This window comes from Heliangelus exortis, chromosome 11 (genome assembly GCF_036169615.1).
Source record: "Heliangelus exortis chromosome 11, bHelExo1.hap1, whole genome shotgun sequence".
NCBI classification, from domain to species: domain Eukaryota; kingdom Metazoa; phylum Chordata; class Aves; order Apodiformes; family Trochilidae; genus Heliangelus; species Heliangelus exortis.
Window position 1 is genome coordinate 18,358,547 of NC_092432.1, and position 22,801 is coordinate 18,381,347.

The 22,801-nt window shown below is 36.2% G+C and overlaps 1 protein-coding gene across 1 annotated transcript in view; it reads left to right on the plus strand.

Moving 5' to 3' along the window:
- ADAM10 (ADAM metallopeptidase domain 10) overlaps positions 1–22,801 on the plus strand; it is a 45,896-nt gene that overhangs the window by 15,398 nt on the left and 7,697 nt on the right. Inside the window, 8 exon segments of the mRNA XM_071755070.1 lie at positions 6,257–6,375; positions 8,213–8,371; positions 15,276–15,379; positions 16,438–16,587; positions 17,505–17,597; positions 18,228–18,411; positions 20,496–20,659; positions 22,041–22,224. Of these exon segments, the coding sequence (XP_071611171.1) occupies positions 6,257–6,375; positions 8,213–8,371; positions 15,276–15,379; positions 16,438–16,587; positions 17,505–17,597; positions 18,228–18,411; positions 20,496–20,659; positions 22,041–22,224 (1,157 nt within the window).

Consider the following 22,801-nt stretch of genomic DNA (forward strand, 5'->3'; position numbering starts at 1 on the left):
GAAAAGCAGTAGACTTAATGCAAGCACTCAAGCTTTGTGCTTCATATGTGCTCATTATCAGCTAGCAGATTTCTTTCTTAATTTGTTTCATTAAGAAAGCTTCTTTCTAAACTAGTTTCTTGGTTTTAATTAATGTGATGAATTTGCCTTGTGATTTTATCCCAGTGCATCTCTACTTTTTTTTTTTTTTTTTTTAAATCTGATATGCACATATGTAAATATTCAACCTGATGCAAATACAAATGGGAAAGTTATTTTGGATAAGTAGAATACCAAGTGACAGAATCTGCACTTATCTTCCCAGAGGAGTTTTACCAAAAAGAAAAAAAATCAGTCCTGGGTAAAAATTATTTTGCTCTTACAATCTCTACACCATACTTTTCAGGACAGAGAGATACTTGATTGACTTTCTTAGCATGTAAATTAGCCAACATGTAGCTACTTTTAATCCCACTTAGATGGTTTCTGTTATCTGAGATACCTTATGTTTACAGCTGTGAATATCAAGAATAATCAGTGGGAAATTGTTTAGAATGAAAGCTGCTTCCTAAGTTGTGTTCTTCTAGAATAACAAGCTTAGCAAGTCTGACTTCTGAAGGTCAGGAAAGCAACCTCTGAATGAATAAGCAAGTGGAACCCTAGAGGTGTTAATGGAAAAAAACCTAAGCTGCAAGCATCCTAGCTTGGATTGCTGAGCATTGCAATTCTGTAGAGATTGTTTTTGGGATGAATACTTACTAGAGGATGATCCCTTCTTGTGTAATAGAAAGGATCATAAATCTGGAGACCGTATTATGTGGCAGGACTGTGGGAAATAGCACTTAAATGATAATTAAATATGTTGTGTTTAATAGTAAAGTGAAAAGAGTCCAAAAATAATAACATACATAAATGATGGTTCTGTAGACTTAGCATGTGAGTATTTTAAAACCCTCATCATTAAGTTGCCAAGCTGTATTCTATTTAAAATAGTTTAGGGCTGGGATGAGTCTGACAATCTGTGAGAATTGAGTTTAAATTTTGGGAGGCCTCATGTGGAAGCAGTTAGAAAGAAGGGCTCAAATTTCTCTGCCCTTCCATATGTAGACCCTTTCCCATTTTTCAGAGAGAAGAGAGCCTTTTACTTCTTACATGGGAAAAGTAAGGATAAAGTACTTTCACCTTGACCAGAGTAGTATCTTTTAGATCCTGACTTGTGAGGCTCATGGAGGCACAGCTGCAAAGATTTGTCTGGTTCCTGCTGAGAAGAAAGGAGGATGAACCTAAATGGACTGTTTGTACTGGAGTCACATTCCATAACACTTCCAACCCATCACCTTCTGTTTCCTTTCCCCAGCCACTTCTTTCAGCTATGCAGTGACTCCTCCATCTCCTTTTTTCCTTTTTCTTTGGTCTAAATAATCTCCTCTAGTAACTTGAATGATTGTGCCTGCTCAGCCTACTGCTGGTTGGAGCAATTTGACTGAGGAAAGGGAGAAAAGGGAAAGCACCAAGTGCCATTTTACATACCACTAGTAATAGCTCCTTCTGCCAGTTTTGGAAAAGAGTCTGCAGACTTGCTATCAGCGTCCCAGTATATTGGACATTCCATGATGACAAAATCACTGATTTTAGAAGGTAAGTCATGCTAAAAAGAAATGAATTAATAAAATTTTAACTCTTACATGTACACCTGTATCTTCATCTTACCAAGTGCTGTCAATATATACACACAGCTTTGTTTTTTACTTGCTCAGTGGTTAGAGCATAAAATTGACCTAACTGGATCCCATGGGAAACTACTGCATCCTAAGCTAAGCATGGTGCTCTCAACTTTTTTTTTTTTATTTATCACTGAGTTGCTGTGCTACATACTTGCAAATGTCATAGTCTCCCTGAGGTAAGATAAAGTGAAATAAAAATCTACCTGTTGGTAATCTTCAGGGTACTGCCATTAATTAATAAGGTATAGTTTATTGTCAGAATGGATTATATAGCAGTATAGCCAGCTTTACAAAAAAATCTTGGCTTTAACCAACCAACCATACAGTAACCAAGGAATTGCCCCATTACTGTATCAGTTTTCACACACCTGTAAAACAGAAGCAATAACAATCAAGGTCAAAATTTGGTCTTAGTTTAATTCTAATCTGAAGACTGCTGCTGCTGGGAAATGTCTTATGCAAGGCAGTAAATGTGTAAGTAAAAGAACCATTATTTTCCTGGAAATAGTTCTCTGCCTGGTGAGTGGCTGAGCAAGGGAGTTGCTGAGTTTACATCAGTACAGATGCTGGCACAGAGATCTCAGTGCATGCTGTAGAAATGGTAATTACCAAAAGGCTTACTGGAAGTTTATTTCTTCCATTGTGGCTAGTTTTAGAAACCATATTCAGGAATGATACAGACAATTTGTTGAACTTCCCTGGGGTCTCCTGTCCTCAGCAGAATTAATGAAGTTACTGATCAGGAAAGAAAAGCAAGATAAATTCTTTTCCACGTTTTGAGAAGGATAGCAACTAATTTATATTCCTTTCAAGAAAGGGAGTAAATATTAGGAAAACTTCCATATTGTGTGAGATGGTGAAATAGATTCTTGTAGGGTCTTAGGAACTTCTACTGAGAAGTTAGGGTGTTGAACTGGATTTTATGGAGTCTTTGTCATAAATCCATTTGTTTGCATCGATCATTACAATTTGGAGTATCTTTTCAGTATCTTTTCAGTGCAGTTACTTTCACTGACATTTGTAAGTGATACATTAAGATATCTCTGCATGGGCATAGAAATGGAATTTACTTTCCTTACTGTAGGTTATATGTAAAATATATGGGGTTTTATGATTCCCATTGTTTAAAGTTTGATTAGTTAAAGTTGTTCATTCCTGGAAGCAAAGAATAATAAGTGCTTGTTTCCCACTTCCTCCAAGCTGCCTCTCCTTCTCCTTCCCTTTTTTGGTTGGGGAGAAGTAGAGGAGGGTTTGTCACTTCATTTTCCATATTAAAAGGGTGGGAAGTCCAGACAGATAATCCTGTTCCCATGAAGCATGTTTAAATGACCAAGAAAAGACCTGTTTAAAAATAGCTCTGAGATTATCAGGTTATCTAATAGTTTAACTAAATTAAGAAATCAAACAGCCAGAGAATTGTTATTGTGAAATACAGTTTTGATATTTTGTATTTGAAGTAGTTCTTTCATCTTACAAACAGGTCTGATTTTGTTACTGAATAGATATTTAAGAGCATGGCTTAGAATTTGTAGTGTTAGTTATGCACCTGTGCTGAAAGTAAGAAGAGAGGGGGAAATGAAAAAAGCTTCTTATTTTTAGAACTAGTGAAACTAGTTCATTTGGTATGTCAAATTTTGAAATGACAGATAGGATAATGTTAATGGAAGGGTATTCCAAGCAGAGAAGATCCATTCCCAGCTTCAGTAGATTCTCCTGAGCTTCCCTGTGCCCCTCCAAAGCTCAAACCTGACCAAAAACCCCGATGAGGTGATAGCCAACAGTGTCAGTCCCAAAAGGCAATGCTGAGTCTCAGCCTTACTTGTAGGATGAGAATGCAGCTGACGTGGCAGCTGAGGAAAGGGTACCCTGGATGGCTTCACAGTTGAGGCATAGAGCCTCTTCCTGTGTCTACTTGATGTTATTTTAGTCTAAACTTGGTAAGTGACTTTTTTTCATTCTGAGACAGCATCCTTTTTTTCCCCCTCTGCTTACATGCATAGCAGTCAGTACATGAGAAATCCTGCACTGTCTTACACAGTGCTTTGAAACAAGAAACTGCTGTTGCAGTTGAGTGTCAGATAAAAATTATATTTTTCTACTTGCCCCCATGTAAATTTCAAATAAAATTGAGGAGGAATTATTAAGTAACATTTTTGTGCTTCTGTGATAAAAGTACTATATGGTTTTATTTTGGTTTTGGGTTTTGTCAGATTTTTTGTTTTTTGTTTGTTTGGTTTTTTTATTTCAGAATACTTTTTTTTCACCAGGAAAAAGTAATTTTAGCCATAATAGGTGCCCTTGGTGGGGATTGGTCAGTACTTCACCACAGAGACAGAATTACAGACTTCTTATGGCAGAGTTCTCCATTAAAGAAGGGAGGAGAGCATTTCTAAAGTATCCAGGCTCTTTTGTCATTTAACTTCAGATGCACTTGAAGAGTCTGTGTCCTCAGTAACTCTGGAGAACTCAGTCACAGGGAAAAATCAAACCAAAATGGAGTTCAAATCTGTATAACACCTGGAGCAGAGTATTACAATGAAAGTGAATGTGATTTCTTGAAGTACTTGGATGAAGTTCCTCAAATTCTTATCAGTGCTTGTCTTAATTTTTTCTTTTCTGCCTGTTTATTTCTAACTGCTGCTCAGAAGAGCCACACAAGAGGGCTCAAAGTCTGTGTTTTTTGGGGGCTTTTTTTTTGGTTGGTTGGGGGGTTTTTTTTGTTGGTTTTTTTTTTTTTTTTCTTCCCTAAAAATGCGTGGTATAATTTTGTAGCATTCTGCCCTACAGTGTTTTTATGGATTGCTGATTCATGTTGTCTCCTTATCCTTGTGATAACGTCTTGCCAAAAGGCAGTTTTTACAGAGCTAGTAAAGAGACTTCAGGAAGAATTCTCACTCTTGTCTCTACATGATATTATAAACACCAGATACCTATCAGAAAACATGCCTTCCTCTCTGGGTGTGGGGAGCTGCCAACTATAGCCTGGTGTGTGGTCTTCAGCAGCTCCCATCCTCAGGCACATCTTTAGTGAACTGCTCCTTCCTTTTTAACAGGAGACTCAGCCCTCATCAAGTACATCCATACTGAAACTAGAGCAGGAGCAGTGGTTGACTTGGAACTAAGCCCAAGAGTCCCAGGGAATGGCTGAAGTTTAATCTTCACCATCTAGCAGCATCTCATGGTTTCATAATCTGGTAGTAGATACCTCTAACACATCACCCAAGGAGAATATGCACTTTGAAGCTTTATTAACACTGTGGCAGCAAAATAAATTAAGGTGGTTTTGATTGTGAAATACTGTTTGTTTTATGGGATAGTCAGCATGAGTCACTACAGCCCTTACCAGGTTTTAAGTGCAAGCATGACTTTTATCTTGAATTTTGTACCTTAATGTACAGTTGTTAAAAAATATTTGTAACTATAGTCTCACGTTCTTTAATGGTCAAGTGATGACTGAAGATGGATTGTGTATATGCTTCAGCTAAACTCAAAAATAATTAGATTTACAGTTTAAAACTTTGCAATTTACAGTTGTGTTGGGTTTTTTTCTGTTAGCACAAATGGAAATGAGTTTTCTCATGGAAAGTCATCTCATTAGTATACAGTGTCTCCTGAGAGTCTTGTTGCATTTTTTTAAGATGAAGACTGAGACAGATGTAGTAATCAACTTATCAGAGTTACATTTTGTGTAACAAATTGGTGACATAACTATAATATTCCTTCAATTTCGTGATTGTGCAGAAAGAGAAAAATATAGGAAGAAAATCAAGAGTAAAATTGGACTGACTGAAGTTTCAACAACTTCACTGCTCTGTATTTGCACAATGTGTTTATACAAAATTTCAGAGAATACCAAATGAAACTCTGAAGCAAGCTAACGATTGTCACAGGTATGAATTCATATAATGTCAGGCATTTTCAAACACTTGAGTTATGTTGCTTGACTTAAATGAACCAAACTTTTGGGTTTGTTCAAGAAGTGTTGGGTGTAAAGATGAGCAGTAGGATTTGCATCAAAGAATGTAGTGTTGTAATTTGAACAAGATCATTCAATGAGTAGAGTTGTTTACATAGTTGTGCATGTGATTCTACCACTTTAAAGTGTTTTTTACTGTTAGTGCCTGCCTTATTTTTTGAGTTTCACAATAATTAGATCACCTATATCCATTTACAGTAGAATGTTCTTTTCTGCTTCATGGTGCTGTGTGGTAAAACAGTTGGTTTTTCCATTAGGTTACACCTGTGTCTTCTGGAGGAATGGGAACGAGTGTATAGGCTAACTCAACATTTTAGATCTATACATTCAAGTCTAACCATGTTTTCTGTCTTAAATCTTGTAAATTTAGGAATTTGTGTGAAAAGCATCTAAATAATCTTGCTTAAGAAAATCCTTCTAGGCTGTGGTTTAATTCTTGTGCAGTATAAGCATTTTCTATAGATAATTTTACAGGGTCTGCAAGTTGTTTGCACGAAAATATTTAAATATAAAAGTGTTTGCTTAGTGTTCTTGTAATGGTAGCTTAAAGCCAATTTGCCATCTTGTTTTACTCTAGACACTTCAACCTTCGAATGAAGAGAGATACATCTCTTTTTAGTGATGACTTTAAAGTAGAAATATCAAACCAAGTAATTGATTATGATACCTCCCATATTTACACTGGACAAATTTATGGTAAGTACAATGCTTTAAAATGGATTGAAGTGCACTTCTTTTCAAGAGAAGTTAAAGTTTTTTCAATAGTACACACAAAAAATAAATATCTTTACAAGTAGGTTATCTTCATTATTAAATTTCAGTAGTGCATCTACATGCATTTAAATTCCATCTGCTTTTGTCCTCTCATAACAATCACATTTAACAAATGAGTATTTTACCTAACAATTTTCATATCCATACAACTTGTTCAGCTCTGTTTATGGATATGGTCTTCATAGAAGTCTGGTGTATTTTAAAAAATTGGAAAAAACTGCCTGGATTAAAGTCAGGTAGTGCTCTTATTTTACAAGAGTTAAAGGAATAAAGAGCTTCACGAGGGGTAATATACAGGATTTCAGTAAGTGCAACATATAAAATTGATTAAAAAGGAAGGAGAAATAAGGAATTAAAAGCAGATGAAAACCAGAAGGATTAAGATTTACTCCATCCTTCTTTGTACATTCTGTTTGGTCCTGAAAGGCATCTCAGTGCTTCCTGAAGAGCTGTGTTAGTAGTGTCCATAATTGTGAAGTGGCTGTTTTGAAGTGTGAAATGTGTATATACTTAGCACTTCATATGTATGCATCAAGGCAGATCAGTTTAGCAGTTGGCTTAAGTCAGTCATAGGGCCTTTAAGGTGTGAGGTGTCTTTTGTTGCATTTTTTTCTTATTTTGTGAAATTATTACAGAAAAGGTTTTGGTTCTTATTGCTGAAGGGTGACATTAAGGAATCCACATGAATCTGCTACGTTTTCTTTCTATCCTCTATTATCTTTCTCATTAACCCAACTTTGTACTTGTCATAAATATAATGAAAAAAGAGTTGAATAAACCATTTTGCTGTTTGTTGTTGGTTTCCATTCAGCTCAAGAGTTTTCCTTATGAGTACTCTGAAATTTTCAGATCCATGGCTTATAAGTTTAGGATATTAATGTATGTTCTGATACAAATGTCTTAATGTTCTACAAAGCCTATTTCTACTTCATGTTCTCTCCAGAGTTGTCTGGCATATCTTCAAGTTGATTTTTCCAAATTTCAGTACTGTGTATGAACTTTATAAAATTCTTGATAATTCTTAATCAGAAATTAGTACTGGTTAATGATAAGAATGAGTACAGTTCTGCTAGTTTGATAGTGTGAATCTGAACCCTCCTCATGGAGGAGTATGTGAACACTTTTTTAGTAATCTTTCATCCTTTTTATGGAAAAGGCTTGTTAGTAATGATAGTAGCTGGCAGTGGTTAAGCTTTTGATAGTTGTACTTTTCCAAATTGCCACTTTTTCAAATACAGATTCACTTCATCTCACATTTAAACCTTGCTACAGTTTGAAGAGTTTTGTGCTTGAAGAGAAAAATGGATATCATGAATATATGGGAAATCTTTCTTTGAAAGCTTTTAAAGTTTATAGTTGTGTGAACAAATATATAAGGGCAGGACTTAGATATAGGATTATGTGCTGTATATGTGACAGCTTAAATGTGGATTTGAGTTCTTCATTATATGCTATTTAAACATAAAATTTTTGCATCTGATTAGGATGCTATTGAACTTGGTAACTACGATTTTGGGATAATTTTATATCTTACTGTTTCATAGTCTTAAGTTCAGAGACAAACTTTATGCAAGAACATCTTACTGCTGTTATCCAAAATTTTATTGCTGTATAATTCATAGAGGTTTTTAGCAGTTGGCAACTGATGGACAATCAGGATAATTATGCAAGTATCATGCTTCAGCCTGTTTGAAGTTTGCACAGGCTGAAGGCTTTTAGAAAGGTATAAAAAAACCTGATGCACTCTTTCCCGTAACAGGTGAGCAGGGAAGTCTTACCCATGGGTCTGTTATTGATGGAAAATTTGAAGGATTCATCCAAACTCACAGTGGGACCTTTTATATTGAGCCAGCAGAGAGATATATTAAGGACAAAACTCTACCTTTCCACTCTGTCATTTATCATGAAGATGATATCAGTGAGTACTTCCATTTTCTCGTACAGATAACATTTTGTTAATTAAATTTCCCAAACTGTAAGCCTTTTGTAAGCATCAAACAAGACTTGAGCTTGTGTATGACACTGTGGATCATGGTGTCCTGAAGTGATTCATTTACACTTATGGTGTGAAAGAAATTTATGGCAAGCCAAAGTGAGTCTTGTTCTGCTATTCTAAGAAATCCTTAGCAGTCAGATTCAAGTCTATAAGCACTGTGCTTTCTACACAAAGGGTACATGGTTCTTTTGTAAAATGCATTCCTAATATGCTCTGTACTGATTGTTCTTTCCTGTGATACACAAAATAAAAAGTGAATTAAAGTTCAGGTTGCTAAGCTGTTACCTACATCTACTGAAAGTGGTACTTGTGAGAAATAAAAGCTTTCTGAGCATGCATAGCTCACAGATGCCTTGAGAGAGCTCTTGAGGAGATGTGGTGGCATCCAGTGGGTCCAGTTTTACAGTAGCTGATGGAATTATACTGGGAATGCTATTTGAAATTGAAGATTATAGCCACAGAAGTCTGGCTTTAGTTGTACATGTCCAGAAGGGTGAGAAAGTCCCATGGAATACTTTTTACATCTTCACAACTGATGCATCAGAGTTCTTCACTATACCTGCTTTTTAAGTATAAACAGTCTTCAGCTGTAATAAAAATCAGATTTTTTTGGTGCTTTAACAACTTTATGCTGAAACCCCAAAAACTGCAAGAAAGTTTAAATTCCAAGTTTTAATCCTTCCAAGTAGATGCTGGCAGAAAGTCACCTCTTGGTTAATGAACTTAAGTTGTCTTTTGCAAGGTAACTTTTAGATAAGACTTCAGCTATGCTTAAATAAATTGGAACTGTGTCTTCATTTAAAAACTTCTCCCATCAGACCATTGTGCAAATTCTGGAAGACTTGAATCTGAATCTCATTTAGAATTTGAGTCTTGGGTTAGGTTACTAGAAATTATTTGAATCACTTACATGATGATAAATGTATAAATAATTTTCAAAGTAAATAATTTTCAGAATACTGTAACTAGACAGTATTGTGAAGAGAAATGTCAAAAATAGGAAGAAATATGAGAAAAACCTGTGATTTGGCTGCATATAGTTTTCTCTGTGCTGTGAGCCAGTGAAAAAACACAGGGTTATTGCATAATACTCTCTCTAGTTTCTTCTTTTGCATGGGTGAGGTAAAGAGAAATTATCTTTCTCTACTAAAAGCTCAGGAAATGTTGTTTACTTTTTCTAATTGAATAAAGTTTCTGGAATACAGCTGTATTTTACATTGGGGAAGTATGATTGCTGTCTTTGAGTGTGTTAAAAGTTGCTGTGAGCTAGCAGGTATGTGTGTCCTTCCTGTTGCCCCATTCTGTAAATGATTACTGTCCTAAAATCAAATACAAACAGAATAATTTTGAAGAGCTTCAGAAGGAATGTAGTTAATTTCATGTACACTAGGAGCTACACCTGTTTTCTCACTGACTTAATCTATCTTTTCTGGCACTTGCAAGACCCTTGTTTGGGAATAAAGTAACTTTATAGGATAGTGTTACATACACTGCTTTTGGTTCTAAAGGAAATGTTCCAGCATGTGTTTAACTTCCAGCTGTACAGAGCCTTGCAGGTGAAAGTCCAAGAAGGCAATTTTTTACCTTCCCAGCTGCTGTTGGAGTGTTACAGGGGTTGCTGCTGTAGCAGAACAGTAGTAAAGGGAAGTTGAAAAAAAAAAAAAAAAATACAAAAGCCTTGTGGGAAACCATGAGATGTCTTCTCTAACAATATTTCACACTTATTTGTAAGTTCTTTGGCATGTTTTATAGGTCTCACTGAACAATTCAATTCATTGCTTGATAGTGGAATACTGGACTACCACTGACACAGCACTTTCTGCAAATAAGTCACTGTCTACTTTAGAAAGGATTTTATTAAGCCCATTATAGAAAAGAGGGGGAGGAAGAAAGTAAAGGGACATGAGACAATAAATTGATTTTTGCCCAGTTCCAAGGGGTGAGACAGACAGGAAGATTCTCATGTCCTAGTTTCTTATGCTGTAAATAGTGGGTGACTAAAAATACTTTTTTCACTGTTTTCAACTAATGACAGAAATAGAACTGAACTTTAAAGAATCAAATAATTTGGTTTTATGAAAGTTGGTATTGCTGTTTTGTAGAAGTGGTCACTGTTGGAGGAGTAAATGGATCTGGAAAAAAGTTAATGATAAAATCTGTTCACATTCAAGGTCTTATTAAAATGAATGGGAGCAGGATATGTTGTTTTCTTATTTATTAAACTAATGGTATGTCTTGAACCTAGTTCATCAAAACCATCAGTTAGAAACAAAATCAGATTATTAGAGTGGATTGTCTCAGTGTATTCCAGAGAGCCACATTAAAGCAGCAATATGTGCAATGTGGCTTCCAAATCACCAAGTGAGTGAACGTTGCTGCTTGCTCAGCAGGGTTGAAAATAGCCCATCCTGGAGCTAAGTCTGAGCAGCACTGCTTGCAAAAATGTGCCACTCCTGTCAGTGTGGAGTCTGATGTGTATGCATCCTGATTGTATAGTTTAACTTATATAGTTTATAGTTTAACAAGTGATTCTGCCCCTGTGCTCAGCCCTGGGGAGGCCACAGCTTGAGTCCTGTGTCCAGTTCTGGGCCCCTCAGCTCAGGAAGGAGATTGAGGTGCTGGAGCAGGTCCAAAGGAGGCAACTGGGCTGGGGAAGGGACTGGAGCACAGATCCTATGAGGAGAGGCTGAGGGAGCTGGGGGTGTTGAGGCTGGAGAAGAGGAGGCTCAGGGGAGACCTCATCACTCTCTCCAACTCCCTGAAAGGAGGTTGGAGCCAGGGGGGGGTTGGGCTCTTTTCCCAGGCAACTCTCAGCAAGACAAGAGGGCACAAGAGGTCTCAAGTTGTGCCAGGGGAGGTTTAGGTTGGACATCAGAAAGAATTTCTTTAGGGAGAGGGTGATCAGCCATTGGAATGGGCTGCCCAGGGAAGGGGTGGATTCTCCATCCCTGGAGATATTTCAAAAGAGCCTGGATGTGGCACTCAGTGCCATGGGCTGGGAACTGCAGTGGGAGTGGATCAAGGGTTGGACTTGATGAGCTCTGAGGTCCCTTCCAACCCAGCCAATTCTAGGATCCTATGAACTTTTTCCATCAGTATCTGAGATGCCTCCAAGATTTCTGTAGTTTGAAATATCTGAAGTATACAACTGTGCCTCTCAGAACAGTGCTTTTGAGGCTAAAAGTTTTTTGCCTTTCATGACAGCTATTTCTGCATGGAACTGCAGCTCCAAAGAAAGCCCCAACAACTAAAAAGATAAATTTTACAGTAGCTTTAAAAAAATAAAAACAAGCATGCAGATTTGTTGTTACTGCTCTAATTTAAAGTGAATTCTTGTGAAATAAAATCAAACCACTAGTATCATACACAGGAAAAAAGCAACAAAATACTCATGTTTCTAACTCAGGAGAGACTGGGGTAGAAGTTGTCTTTAATTTGGGATATTTTTGGTCGCCCATGCTTCAGCCTTTTGTAACAATATGCTTTTTAATGCTTTTTCACAATCACAATGCACCATATGATTAGCATCTCAATGAGTTCTTATTCAGTAGTTAAACAAAAGATTTTTTTGTAAATGGGGATTATATTGTCAACTTTATAAGGCAGCTTTTGTCTGGTACAGTGGATGTGGTGACTAGAGGAAGGCAGCTTTCTATTCATAACTCAAAACAAGTTGAATGATTTTAGTTTCCAAACCACTCTTTATGAAACTGTTTTATAATTTAGTGCAAGAAAGATACAAATTGCTACTTTCATTAGAGTATTTAGGAAACTTCTCCTTAAGGATTAGGATTTAATTGGAACTATATTTACTTCATTTAAATCATGCACACTTCAAATGTATTCCTGATATCTGCTATAAAATACAAAATTGCTATTTATAAATATTGACAGTCTACAGGAAAATCCTGTTCAGTTCTTCAGTAAAATGACCATGGTCATTTAATCATCCTTCTAGTCTTGGTAGAACTATGCAACTGAGAACAGAAGGTACAATATTTTGTAATCTTACAAAGCTCCATCTGGAAAATTAACTGACTATTGCAAACCATGCGTTCATTATTACTGAGAACTTTGTTTCTTTTTTTTAATGTTGTGGTTGTCAATTTAATAATGAAGGTCCACTTAGCAGTTGTCATGGGAGCACAGTGTAACAGATTGCTCAGCATGAAATCTGCTCTAAGGATTTTTTTGTGTCTGCCTAAATTTGAATTTTGCTCTGACACTAATTCATTTTCTAGAATTGAGCAAATCTCTGTGGCTGTCGAAGAACTGAATTTTCATCATTTTTAATGGGGGTTTGATGTTATATCCCTTCCCCAGACTACTAAATCCAGTATCCATTAAGTAGTTAACCTAAATCTGTAACATCATAATTCACTGACAAATTGAAGAAGAAAAATCACGTGGTCAGGAATCTCTTTGTAGCTGGTAGTGCCTTTTTCAAAAGAAAAAAAAAAAAATCTTATTTTGAGCATCTGTAATTGTATATATCATTAATAAAATCCACATGCACCACCTAGTTAGAATAAGATATTGTCATCAGAAAGCATGCAATGACAAGATATTTTTTTAGGATTTTTGTTTTGTTTTACTGTGATTACTACTGTTCCTAGTTTTTAATATTCTGTTAGAGTGTGCAGAAGTTGAAAAGGGGAAACTGGAAAATGGGAGGAAAGTAAAAGAAAGTATTTTTTTTGCCTGAGAATTATATCTAGCTGGAGAACTGATCCTGTAATTAAACTCTTTTATAGATCTGATGGAAAGTAGGCTCCTAGTTTTTCTTCAGCTCTGCACCCACTGTCAGTAATCACTTCATGGGAAAGGTCTGTGCTTTCTTTTGATCAGGTCACAGGGCTGTGGTGGGTTAGGCTAAAAAGCTCTTGATCCTGAAGAGTTGCCAGAAGGCTGTACATCTCCAAGCTTTTAAGAGCATCACAGCAACATGACCAGACTTGTGTGATGTGGGTCAAAATTGTCCAAGTCATCTGACATCATGTGTACTTCTTGCTTAGCTTCAGCAATGGAACTGCTGCAGGGGGTGGTGGGAATAGAAGGCTCAAAGATGAAGAGAGAACATGGTTTGGGGGTAAATCATTTATCAAAAGAAAGCTTTGTATGCAGCTTTCTCTGTAAGCTGGACGTGGTTCCAGAGTGATCTATTCAGTATCAGCTGACTCCAGTGTTGAGCAGAGTGGGTTCAAATCTGACCGTGGGGAATTTGTTGTTTTGAAGATAGTTAAAATCAGAAGGAACTGAACATGGAACATTCTGTAACAGTGATTGCCAAGGTTTTGCCTATCATGCCTTTAAAGTGATTCTTACTAGGTGTTTACTTTTGGATTGAAAAATATATGTTTGAATTGCAGTGTTAAAAATGTATTAAGGGATTTCCTGGCCTCTTTTGGAAGGAAGATAGAGGCAAGACTACTTATTTTGTGTAATGCACTGAGAGCATTTATTTCTGGTACTGTTCTGTCAATTGTCTTAGTGCCACAGAGCATGAATAGAAGTGTGGTGGTAGCAGAAAATAGCAGGAGTTATGCAGTTAACTCCACCTGCAGGAGTTGCTTTGAAGTTGTGGAGGTTTCACAGGGATGACAGATGCTGCTGGTGAGGCAGTGTTGTCCATTACTCCCTCCCTTGTGTAATGTGCTTTTGTCACAAAGTGCTCAGAGGTGTGAAATCAGGTAGTGATAATTTTAGTTAGATTAAATATAATAGTTAATTTTTAATGCCGTGGTGGGAGGAAAAAAGGTAGCATAGATAGAGGGGGAAACAATCATATCTATAATCCTTTGCTTTTAACTCCAGTCTAGTGATAGTGAACAGGATCCCAGAAAGTACAGATGACCTCAACAGTGAGTGCTTTTTGTTTAATATTGCTTGTAGTAAAGCCAGTGTTCCACTACACTGCTAATGGAACTGGGAGAGGTGGCAGACAGTAAGAGCATTTTATTTTCTTTCTCAATTCTTCTGGCACTGTGCTAGAGGTAACAGTACTGGGAGGAATGTGATGAGACAGCACTTGAAAAATGGTATTTGTGTGGTGTTCAGAAGGGAAATGTGGGAAGCTAACATTCAGAAAATCATTAAGTAAACTTTTAAGATTCTAGTAACAGCAGTTCATTAACATTTCTGTAAAATAGTGAAAGGAAAATATCAGTTCGTTCAGAAATCTAGAGTTTCTTTAAATCTGAGTACTGCACACTTACTTTAGTTACCTCTCAAAAAGTTATTTTTAATATAAAGAAGCAACCCTATTATAATCCAAACAAATTACCTTCCACACAATATCAAGATTTTGCTCATAATTGTGTTGGCAAACAGTAGTCAAACCAGAGTAGGCATCAAGTTGACCAAGGAAGAAATTATTTTGTTGTGTGTTGGAGCAGCAGGTTTCTTAGTTATAGTTTACCAAGTAGAATAAAAAAAAAAGCTTTTTTTTACCCAAGCAGTCTTTAGTATAGTTGATCCCTTATAATTTTCAATTGTGAGAATTTTTTTAAGGCTGCTTTTAGTTCAAACTAAGAGATATGGATGTGTAAATAATGGTTCTCATTCTTGTGTTAGATGTTGCTCATCATATTCTCTTTAACTATCTATAAGTAAACAATGTTAAGAAGCAATTGTCAGTTTTGTGTTGTTTGTAAACTAAGAATGGAATACTCTAACGGGACAATCAGTTGTTTAAAGCTTGAATATTTAAAATGTTTCCCTCAAATCACATGAGCAGTGTTGGACACAAAGTACATTGCAGTGATACAACCACATTTTGCACTTGTGCTTGGAATTTGAAAACTCGGTCTGGCCTTCCTCTTTTTAGAATATCCCCATAAATATGGACCACAAGGAGGTTGTGCAGATCATTCAGTGTTTGAAAGAATGCAGAAGTACCAGATGACTGGTATAGAAGAACCAACAACAGAGGTACAACACAGACTAATTAATTATGTTGATCATAAATTAGTGTAGAAACTTCCTATTTCTTGTATGTTGTCTCTTAGTTTTGATCAATCACCATCCCTCCACATTGTGAGTGGAAGGATCTCACCAGCAATATTGAAATAGTGAAGGGGTTACAGCATGCTACAGATTGCCTAATAAAGGAGGTAAGCAGTCTATGGAAGGGAATTGTGAACCTATTTTAGAGTCCTGAAGTTATTTTGCCATTTGTCATGAAATTGGATATTTTTTTCAGCACTTTACAACAGTAGATCACAGAGTTTCTCTTAGTGTCAACTCTATTCTAAGTTTTTCAAGCTTTAGCATAATTTTGGGGTGTCATATAAGTAAATGCCAACAGAATTATGCAACATGGCTTGTTAAATAGCATCAGTACCTCTTTTTTTACTTTGTGATTCCAGAAATTATCACCAGTATTACACAGCTCAGTGCTGGTAAGCAGATCAGGCTTTCCCAAAAATTTAGTTGCCAAACTTCATGGAGAGAATAGGCCTTGAACAACATAAGGCAAATGTGTTAGCAGATACTGCCCTGACTAAGGAGCATTATTTTAACTACTTATTTTGTGTGCCAGTTGTTCCACGCTGAGGTGCTTTAGGTATTTCTGTTGGCTGAGATAGCTGACTAAGGTTATTACATTGCCAAATAACCTGTGTTAAGGAAGGTCTCACAGTGCTGGTTTTTTCCATTCTACAAACTTTCTGATCATCTTAAAAAAGGATTACAAAAAGGAGAAATTCAAGGGATGAATGAAAAATCCAGTTCACGCTGACTGCCTTTTTTAATAAAAAATCAAATGCACAGGAATGTTTGACTGAAATATCATTAAAAATAGCAAACTTGAGAACTGGCCATAGCATACTTTGTTTAATTAAAGATTCATGAAACACTGAGTTACAGAGCAAGAATGAAAATCTGTTTGTATTAGAGGAGTGTGTTTAGGAAAATCTGTTGGTTTTTTTAGATAATTCTAGTGCAACACGTAGGTCTAGAAAATTAATATATTTCCTGTATATATGTAGAAACCTGTTGAAGAGCCCAAGAACAATGGTCCACAGGTTTTAAGAAAAAAGCGTGCCACTCAGGCTGAAAAAAATACATGTCAGCTGTATATTCAGACTGATCATCTGTTCTACAAGCATTATGGAACAAGAGAAGCTGTAATTGCACAGGTATTCCCAACCTCTCTGTTTTGAAAAATCTGCTTTTACTTTATTTATGCACTTTTGATAAAAATAATGTAATTTAGTTGTCTATATTATCGCTTATTTACTTCTAAGTGCCTTGTGTTATTTATTACAGTGATCTTATTGAAACAGCTTTTTTTTTTTTTAATTTCACTGAGTGGATGCTGTGTATCTCTGACATAGTCCTGGGCACTTGTGCTTCCCATAGTTACTGGTGCAGCTGTGGTTTGCTTAGCACTGCTAAGCAAAACTTGCAGTCTGATTTTTTTCTCAGTTCTTACTCAGGAAAGTAATAGTTCCTGCAGAGTGCTGTTCTGCTGACAGCCTGCCAAGCCTCTCTATGAACACTTGCAGAGCCTCCCTGTTGAAATTTTAGTTCAAACCACTGTGAGCTAATGACACTGGGAACTTTTCCCATAGTGTTGCACAGAAGCAATTCAATATATGTAACAGTTTCCAGACCTCTGAAGTCACCTTCAAAATCAGATTTTTAGTGAGTTAGCATTACTTTGTGCTCTTGGAAAAGATAAATTACCGATTTTTTTCTTACCAGGAAAAAATGAATAACCCTGTAACAAATAATTTTTCAGAAAAAGTAATGTAGTGCTTTGAAAACATTTTAGGGCTATCAAATGAGTATTGCAAATGCATATCTGAATAGTTGATTAAAAAATAAGGAAAGGAAGCAGCAAAATACTTTGCTACTACCTGGCATGGGGGCAATGCAGGTGCTGGATTATGTAGTGATTTATTTCCATTATTTGTCATCAACATTTGATGAAGAAGTCATGTCGGGGTTCATATTGGCACAGTATCTTGTGTGTAAAACTATAGAACTTGCAGTTGTTGCTAGAGCATTATGCACAGATGATTGAACTGCAGATACTTTGATTTTTTGACAGATATCCAGCCATGTTAAAGCAATTGACACAATTTACCAGTCAACAGATTTCTCAGGAATTCGTAACATCAGCTTCATGGTGAAACGAATAAGAGTAAGTTGTGATGGAAATGCTTTCAGCTTCACTCCTACTGCTTGGAGGCTTTTTCAGAAGTCCTCTGTTGTTGAGTGTTGTTCTCTTGTAATTATTTATTGTGTATGTAATTTTGTAACACTTGTCTCTGTAGTAAATGGTTCCATAACACACTTAATCTGGTTGGTGTTGGAGTTCATTGTCAAAAAGCCTGCTACTTCTCTTATTAAGCCATAGTCAATTTTTATAGGAATCAACTTCTTATGTTTCAGCAAAGTTGACTGTAGTCAACTTTGTAGTCAAGTTTCAGCAAAAAGACTGTAGTGCTCTCAAAGAACTTTAGCACTAAAATAAATAATGACTAAAGAAGTTGAAAGCTTCTTCTAAAAGTGATGATTGAAGAAGATAAATAAACTTTTGGTTACTGATGGAGAGGAAAAAGAAACAGAAGTTGGGATTTACTACAGATATGCAATTCTTTCTTTACTACAGAACTTGTTGAAGTTGTAATTTGTTAAAACCTATATATCTTGAGCAGTATCTTTAACTGTTCACCATAACAAGGCCTTGACAACAGTAGAGCTATTAGCTGGTTTTGCAAGCCAAGTGAAAATGAATCATGTCTTACAGTGTGTTTCAATTTGCTTTTAGATTAATACAACTGTAGATGAGAAGGACTCTTCCAATCCCTTCAGATTTCCTAACATTGGTGTGGAAAAATTTCTGGAACTGAACTCAGAACAGAATCATGATGATTATTGCTTGGCCTATGTGTTTACAGACCGTGATTTTGATGATGGAGTCCTTGGTCTGGCTTGGGTTGGAGCACCTTCAGGTAATTATATCCTAACCTGTAATGCTATAAAATAGTGTTGTAAGTGCAAAGAAGTAAGGTAGAAACTTTCATTTAAACTGTAAGCAAAATATACAAAAATCTCATAACCAGCTTTTTACAATTTTGGCTTTTTCTTCCAGGTTTGCTTGTTTCTTTTCTGTTTGGGATTCTTTGTTTGGTTCTGTTTGCTTGTTTAAGTATAAACAGTATCTCATGTTGCTTCAATTAGTCTTACTGTATGACTGATGAGCAGGATATAAACAATAAAGAACAGCTTATGTCTTTCCTTAGACAAAGGTGGTGTTACTTGTATGGCTTTACCTATGACAGGTATGAGTGACCAGTAAAGTGACAGAAGTATTTCTGCTATATATAAACTGAGCTTACAACTATGCAGTTTGAATTTTCCAGTAGAACTACAGTGCTACAGAATCCTTAGGTAGTATTGTAAGCAATAATTATTTGTTTTTAAATAAAGTAAAATCAGTGATCTCTTGCTCTGGAAGATACTGTTGTGTCTCCTCTTCTTGAACAGCTTCTTGTTAGTTTCAATCTAGCTGTGAGTTTTGGTCTGAAGTATGTGTAAGTATGAAGTTTGTCCTGGATGTATCAGCTTTATAGGATAAGTTATTTTTAGAAAATGGTTATTGGAAGGTTGTTAGTCTTTAATAGTAGACTATTAGTTGTTAGACTTTAATAATCTAAACTCTTTAATAGTAGCTCAGTACAAATTCCAACTTGTGGAAACTTTCACGTAAACCAAATGCAGAAATTCAGAAGGAATGGTCTTCCCTTGTTTATTTCCTCAAGTGATTCTGAAGAGCAGGTTTTGTGAGACTTTACAGCAGACAATATTTTTATGATAATATTATCAAGAGCTTTAACAGAATTCAAGTAATCATGGAAGAAGCATTAAACCATTCTTGAGATGTAGCTGTACGTTATAACCTTACTTTGTTTCCTGCTGTACTTTCCTTTGAAGAATATGTTGGCTGTAGAGTACTGGAGCTGTGTTGTGGTGTCACAGTCCCTCAGACTTTGACTTTAGGAGATTAAAATGCTCAAAAAGTGTTACTAGATTATTCAGAGGGGCAACAGTTCAGTGAATCTGAGTCTAGTAAGTAGGTAAGAGGGGTCTGGGGGGGGTAGCTTTAGTGACTGGCAGAACCATGGGCCACTGGCACATTATTTTTCCTATGTAAGTAAGAAACAGAGTCTGTGATGGCTGTACAGATGTATACACTGAGCAAGCACAGGATGAATTGGACTGTGCATTCCATAAAAGCTGCTTCCAAAACTAAATTTAATTGAGAAAAATTAAGTCGCTTTGAGATTTTCATCATAACATGCACACTGACAAAGATTAAGTGGGATATTTCACTAAAATTAAATTTCACTTCAGAAAGCAAGGAAGCTTCTTTTGAGTGTTTTTTAGGCACCATGTATGTTAGCAATAGGATAGCTGCATTTTAGAATATTGATAGTGCCTCAGTACAAACTCAAGTTATGGAAAGGTTTGGGGACATTCAAGTCACAATTCTGAGACTCTTCCAAGTGGTTGGTGCACTTGATTGTTGACATGCTAAAATCAGGTCTGATTAACTCACACATCAAGAGCATTTTCAGCTGTAGTTTGTACAGTGGAAAAATGAGTCACTTTAACTATGTATCTTTGTCATCATTTATAGATACGATAGAGGATCTCCTGTAATTTTACTTTGTATTTTTTTTCTTAATGAAATCCTAATGTGATGTAGATTGAGACTACCTGTATTGGACGTTGCACCCTGATAGTCTTGTGCTACAGGTATGGTGAAATCAGGGCTTGTCTGTGCCCTGATTGAAAGTGCTCTTATTAATATCTATTCTAAAACAGCTTTTTCTGTGAATGGATCCATTCAGTGCTGAGAGTGTTAGTGGAGATAAATCTACTCACCTTTCAAAGTTCAGTGAATATTAATTACACACCAGAAATCTTAGTCTGTAGCATCCACTGAGGAAGCAAGGTGTTTCTTGTTATAAATGTCACAAGAAAAGTGGCACAGTGCTTCTTAAATGACTGATGGATGTTTGTCTAAATGCAGGGAGCTCTGGTGGAATATGTGAAAAGAGCAAGCTGTATTCAGATGGTAAGAAGAAGTCTTTGAACACTGGAATCATCACTGTTCAGAACTATGGCTCCCATGTTCCTCCCAAGGTTTCTCACATCACTTTTGCTCATGAGGTTGGGCATAACTTTGGTTCACCTGTGAGTATTACCATTGATCTGTTAACTCACTTTCAGCCATTTTAGAGTTTGTGATTTGGAGTATTCTTATAAACATGCATGTGATACATGCATTGTGTACAAAGGAAAAACAGGCTGCTGAACTGAGCCACTTCTGTGAGTACTTGACAACACTGGTTATTATCATTCTCTAAAATCTTCCATGTTTTTTTACTGAAGACTAGGGTAACACACAACTTTTTTATCCTAGAGAGGAGGGAGAATCAATGCAAAATTAAGATGACACTGTTCAACAAGTGAAGATAGAGCTGGCTCATTTTTATGTTCAATTATGCATACTTAAAAGTTTAGCTTAGAAAATTGTGTAGAGGATGAAGATGCTGAGAGGAATATTTTCTCCCAGACATTGAGGGACATGATTTGTTTGTGGCAAGTTGAGAGCACAAGGCTTTTGGTTTTTCTGGACATGAAAACAAAGTTTTCTGATTTGGGTTTATTTTTTATTTCTAAACATAAGTACATAGGCTTTCTACGATTTGAAGTAAAATTAAATAAATGTGACATCAATTACAAGTTCTTTCAAAACAATTGGTCACATATGAAAGCTTTTTTCATGTGCCTTGAGAAGATCCCCAGTACTACTGCTCTGAGTGTAACTTACAAATGTAACTGAAAATACGAGCACCTGAAGCTGAAAACAGTCCTACTGAGTGAAACATCTTTTGGATCATCGTGGATGATGATTCTTTTATTTTTATTCTAAAATGAGTGCATCAAAGCAGGATTGAAGAAGTTCCCCTTACACTTAACATCTCAGTATGTTGCCAGTTTGCTGGTCACTGATGGCAACCTGTAAGGCATTTCATTCATCATGCTGGATATTGTACAGATCTCATCAGTGGCTAAAGAAGGAGACTTCTGTTCTGTTCTGAACATCTCTTTGTACCTTCCTCAAAACAAACAAAAAGAATGGACTACTGTTTCACTTAACTCCTGCTGTTATTCCACAGAATGCTTATTACTCTTTTGTGGTTCTAAAGTTACTCTGTTTTAGGAGATGGTGTCTTTTTTTTTTAATAAGTACTTATTCCAAGATATGTACTTGGAGTATACATTACCAAGAAGCTAAAATTTAAGAAATTAGATTCTTGCTGCCATTGCCTGGAAAAACAACAACAACTGAACAACAAAACAAGAAAAAAAACCCAAACCTTTGTTTTCTGGATACTTTTTGTATTCCAGTAAACCTTAGCTTATATGATGGTGGTTTGTTTTTCTGAACTTTTTATTGTCACTGTGTTAATGTTACCAAATCCAGTTATATTTGCACATGTATAAAACAGTGCCAAGAAATAAGAGGATCTGGCTTGATAGAAATAGTTTTTAAATGTTTGTTTTGCAGCATGATTCTGGAATGGAGTGCACTCCAGGAGAGTCCAAGAATTTGGGACAGAAAGAAAATGGCAATTATATAATGTATGCAAGAGCTACATCTGGGGACAAACTTAACAACAACAAATTCTCTATCTGTAGCATTCGAAATATCAGCCAAGTTCTTGAGAAAAAGAGAAATAATTGTTTTGTTGGTATGTATTTTGTCATCCTGAAAGCAGAATGGCTTACTATGTTTAGTTAGAAATTGATTTTATTCATTTCCATTTTACTACTTTATTTTACTTACTAGTATTTTATTTTTTTTTTTAGTTTACTGAAAGATTCTGTAAGTAAAGAATTGAATTTGAGATCTGGAGCACTGTATCAGGTTCTAGGTTCCCCAGTACAGGAAAGACATGGATGCACTGGAGTGAGTCCAACAAAGCTCCACAAAGATTATTAATGGAGTGTCTGACATCTGAGGAGAGGCTGCAAAAGCTGGGACTGTTCAGTCTGGAGAAGAGAAGGCTGGGGGGGGAACAGGAAGGTGGACTCTTGTCATCTGTCTTTAATCCCTCCCACTAGGCATTTATGAAGAAAACAAGGCTTTTTTTCAGTCGTGGGTAGTGAAAGGAAAAGAGTTAAAAAGCATAGGTTAAAATAGGGAAAATTCTATTAAAATATTTTTTAAAAGTAAGAGTCTGTGATGTGTGAGCTCTTACATTTTGTGAGAATGTGCAGCAAGTAGGTTTGGGTTTTGGAATAATAGCAGTAGTAGTAATTTATCCC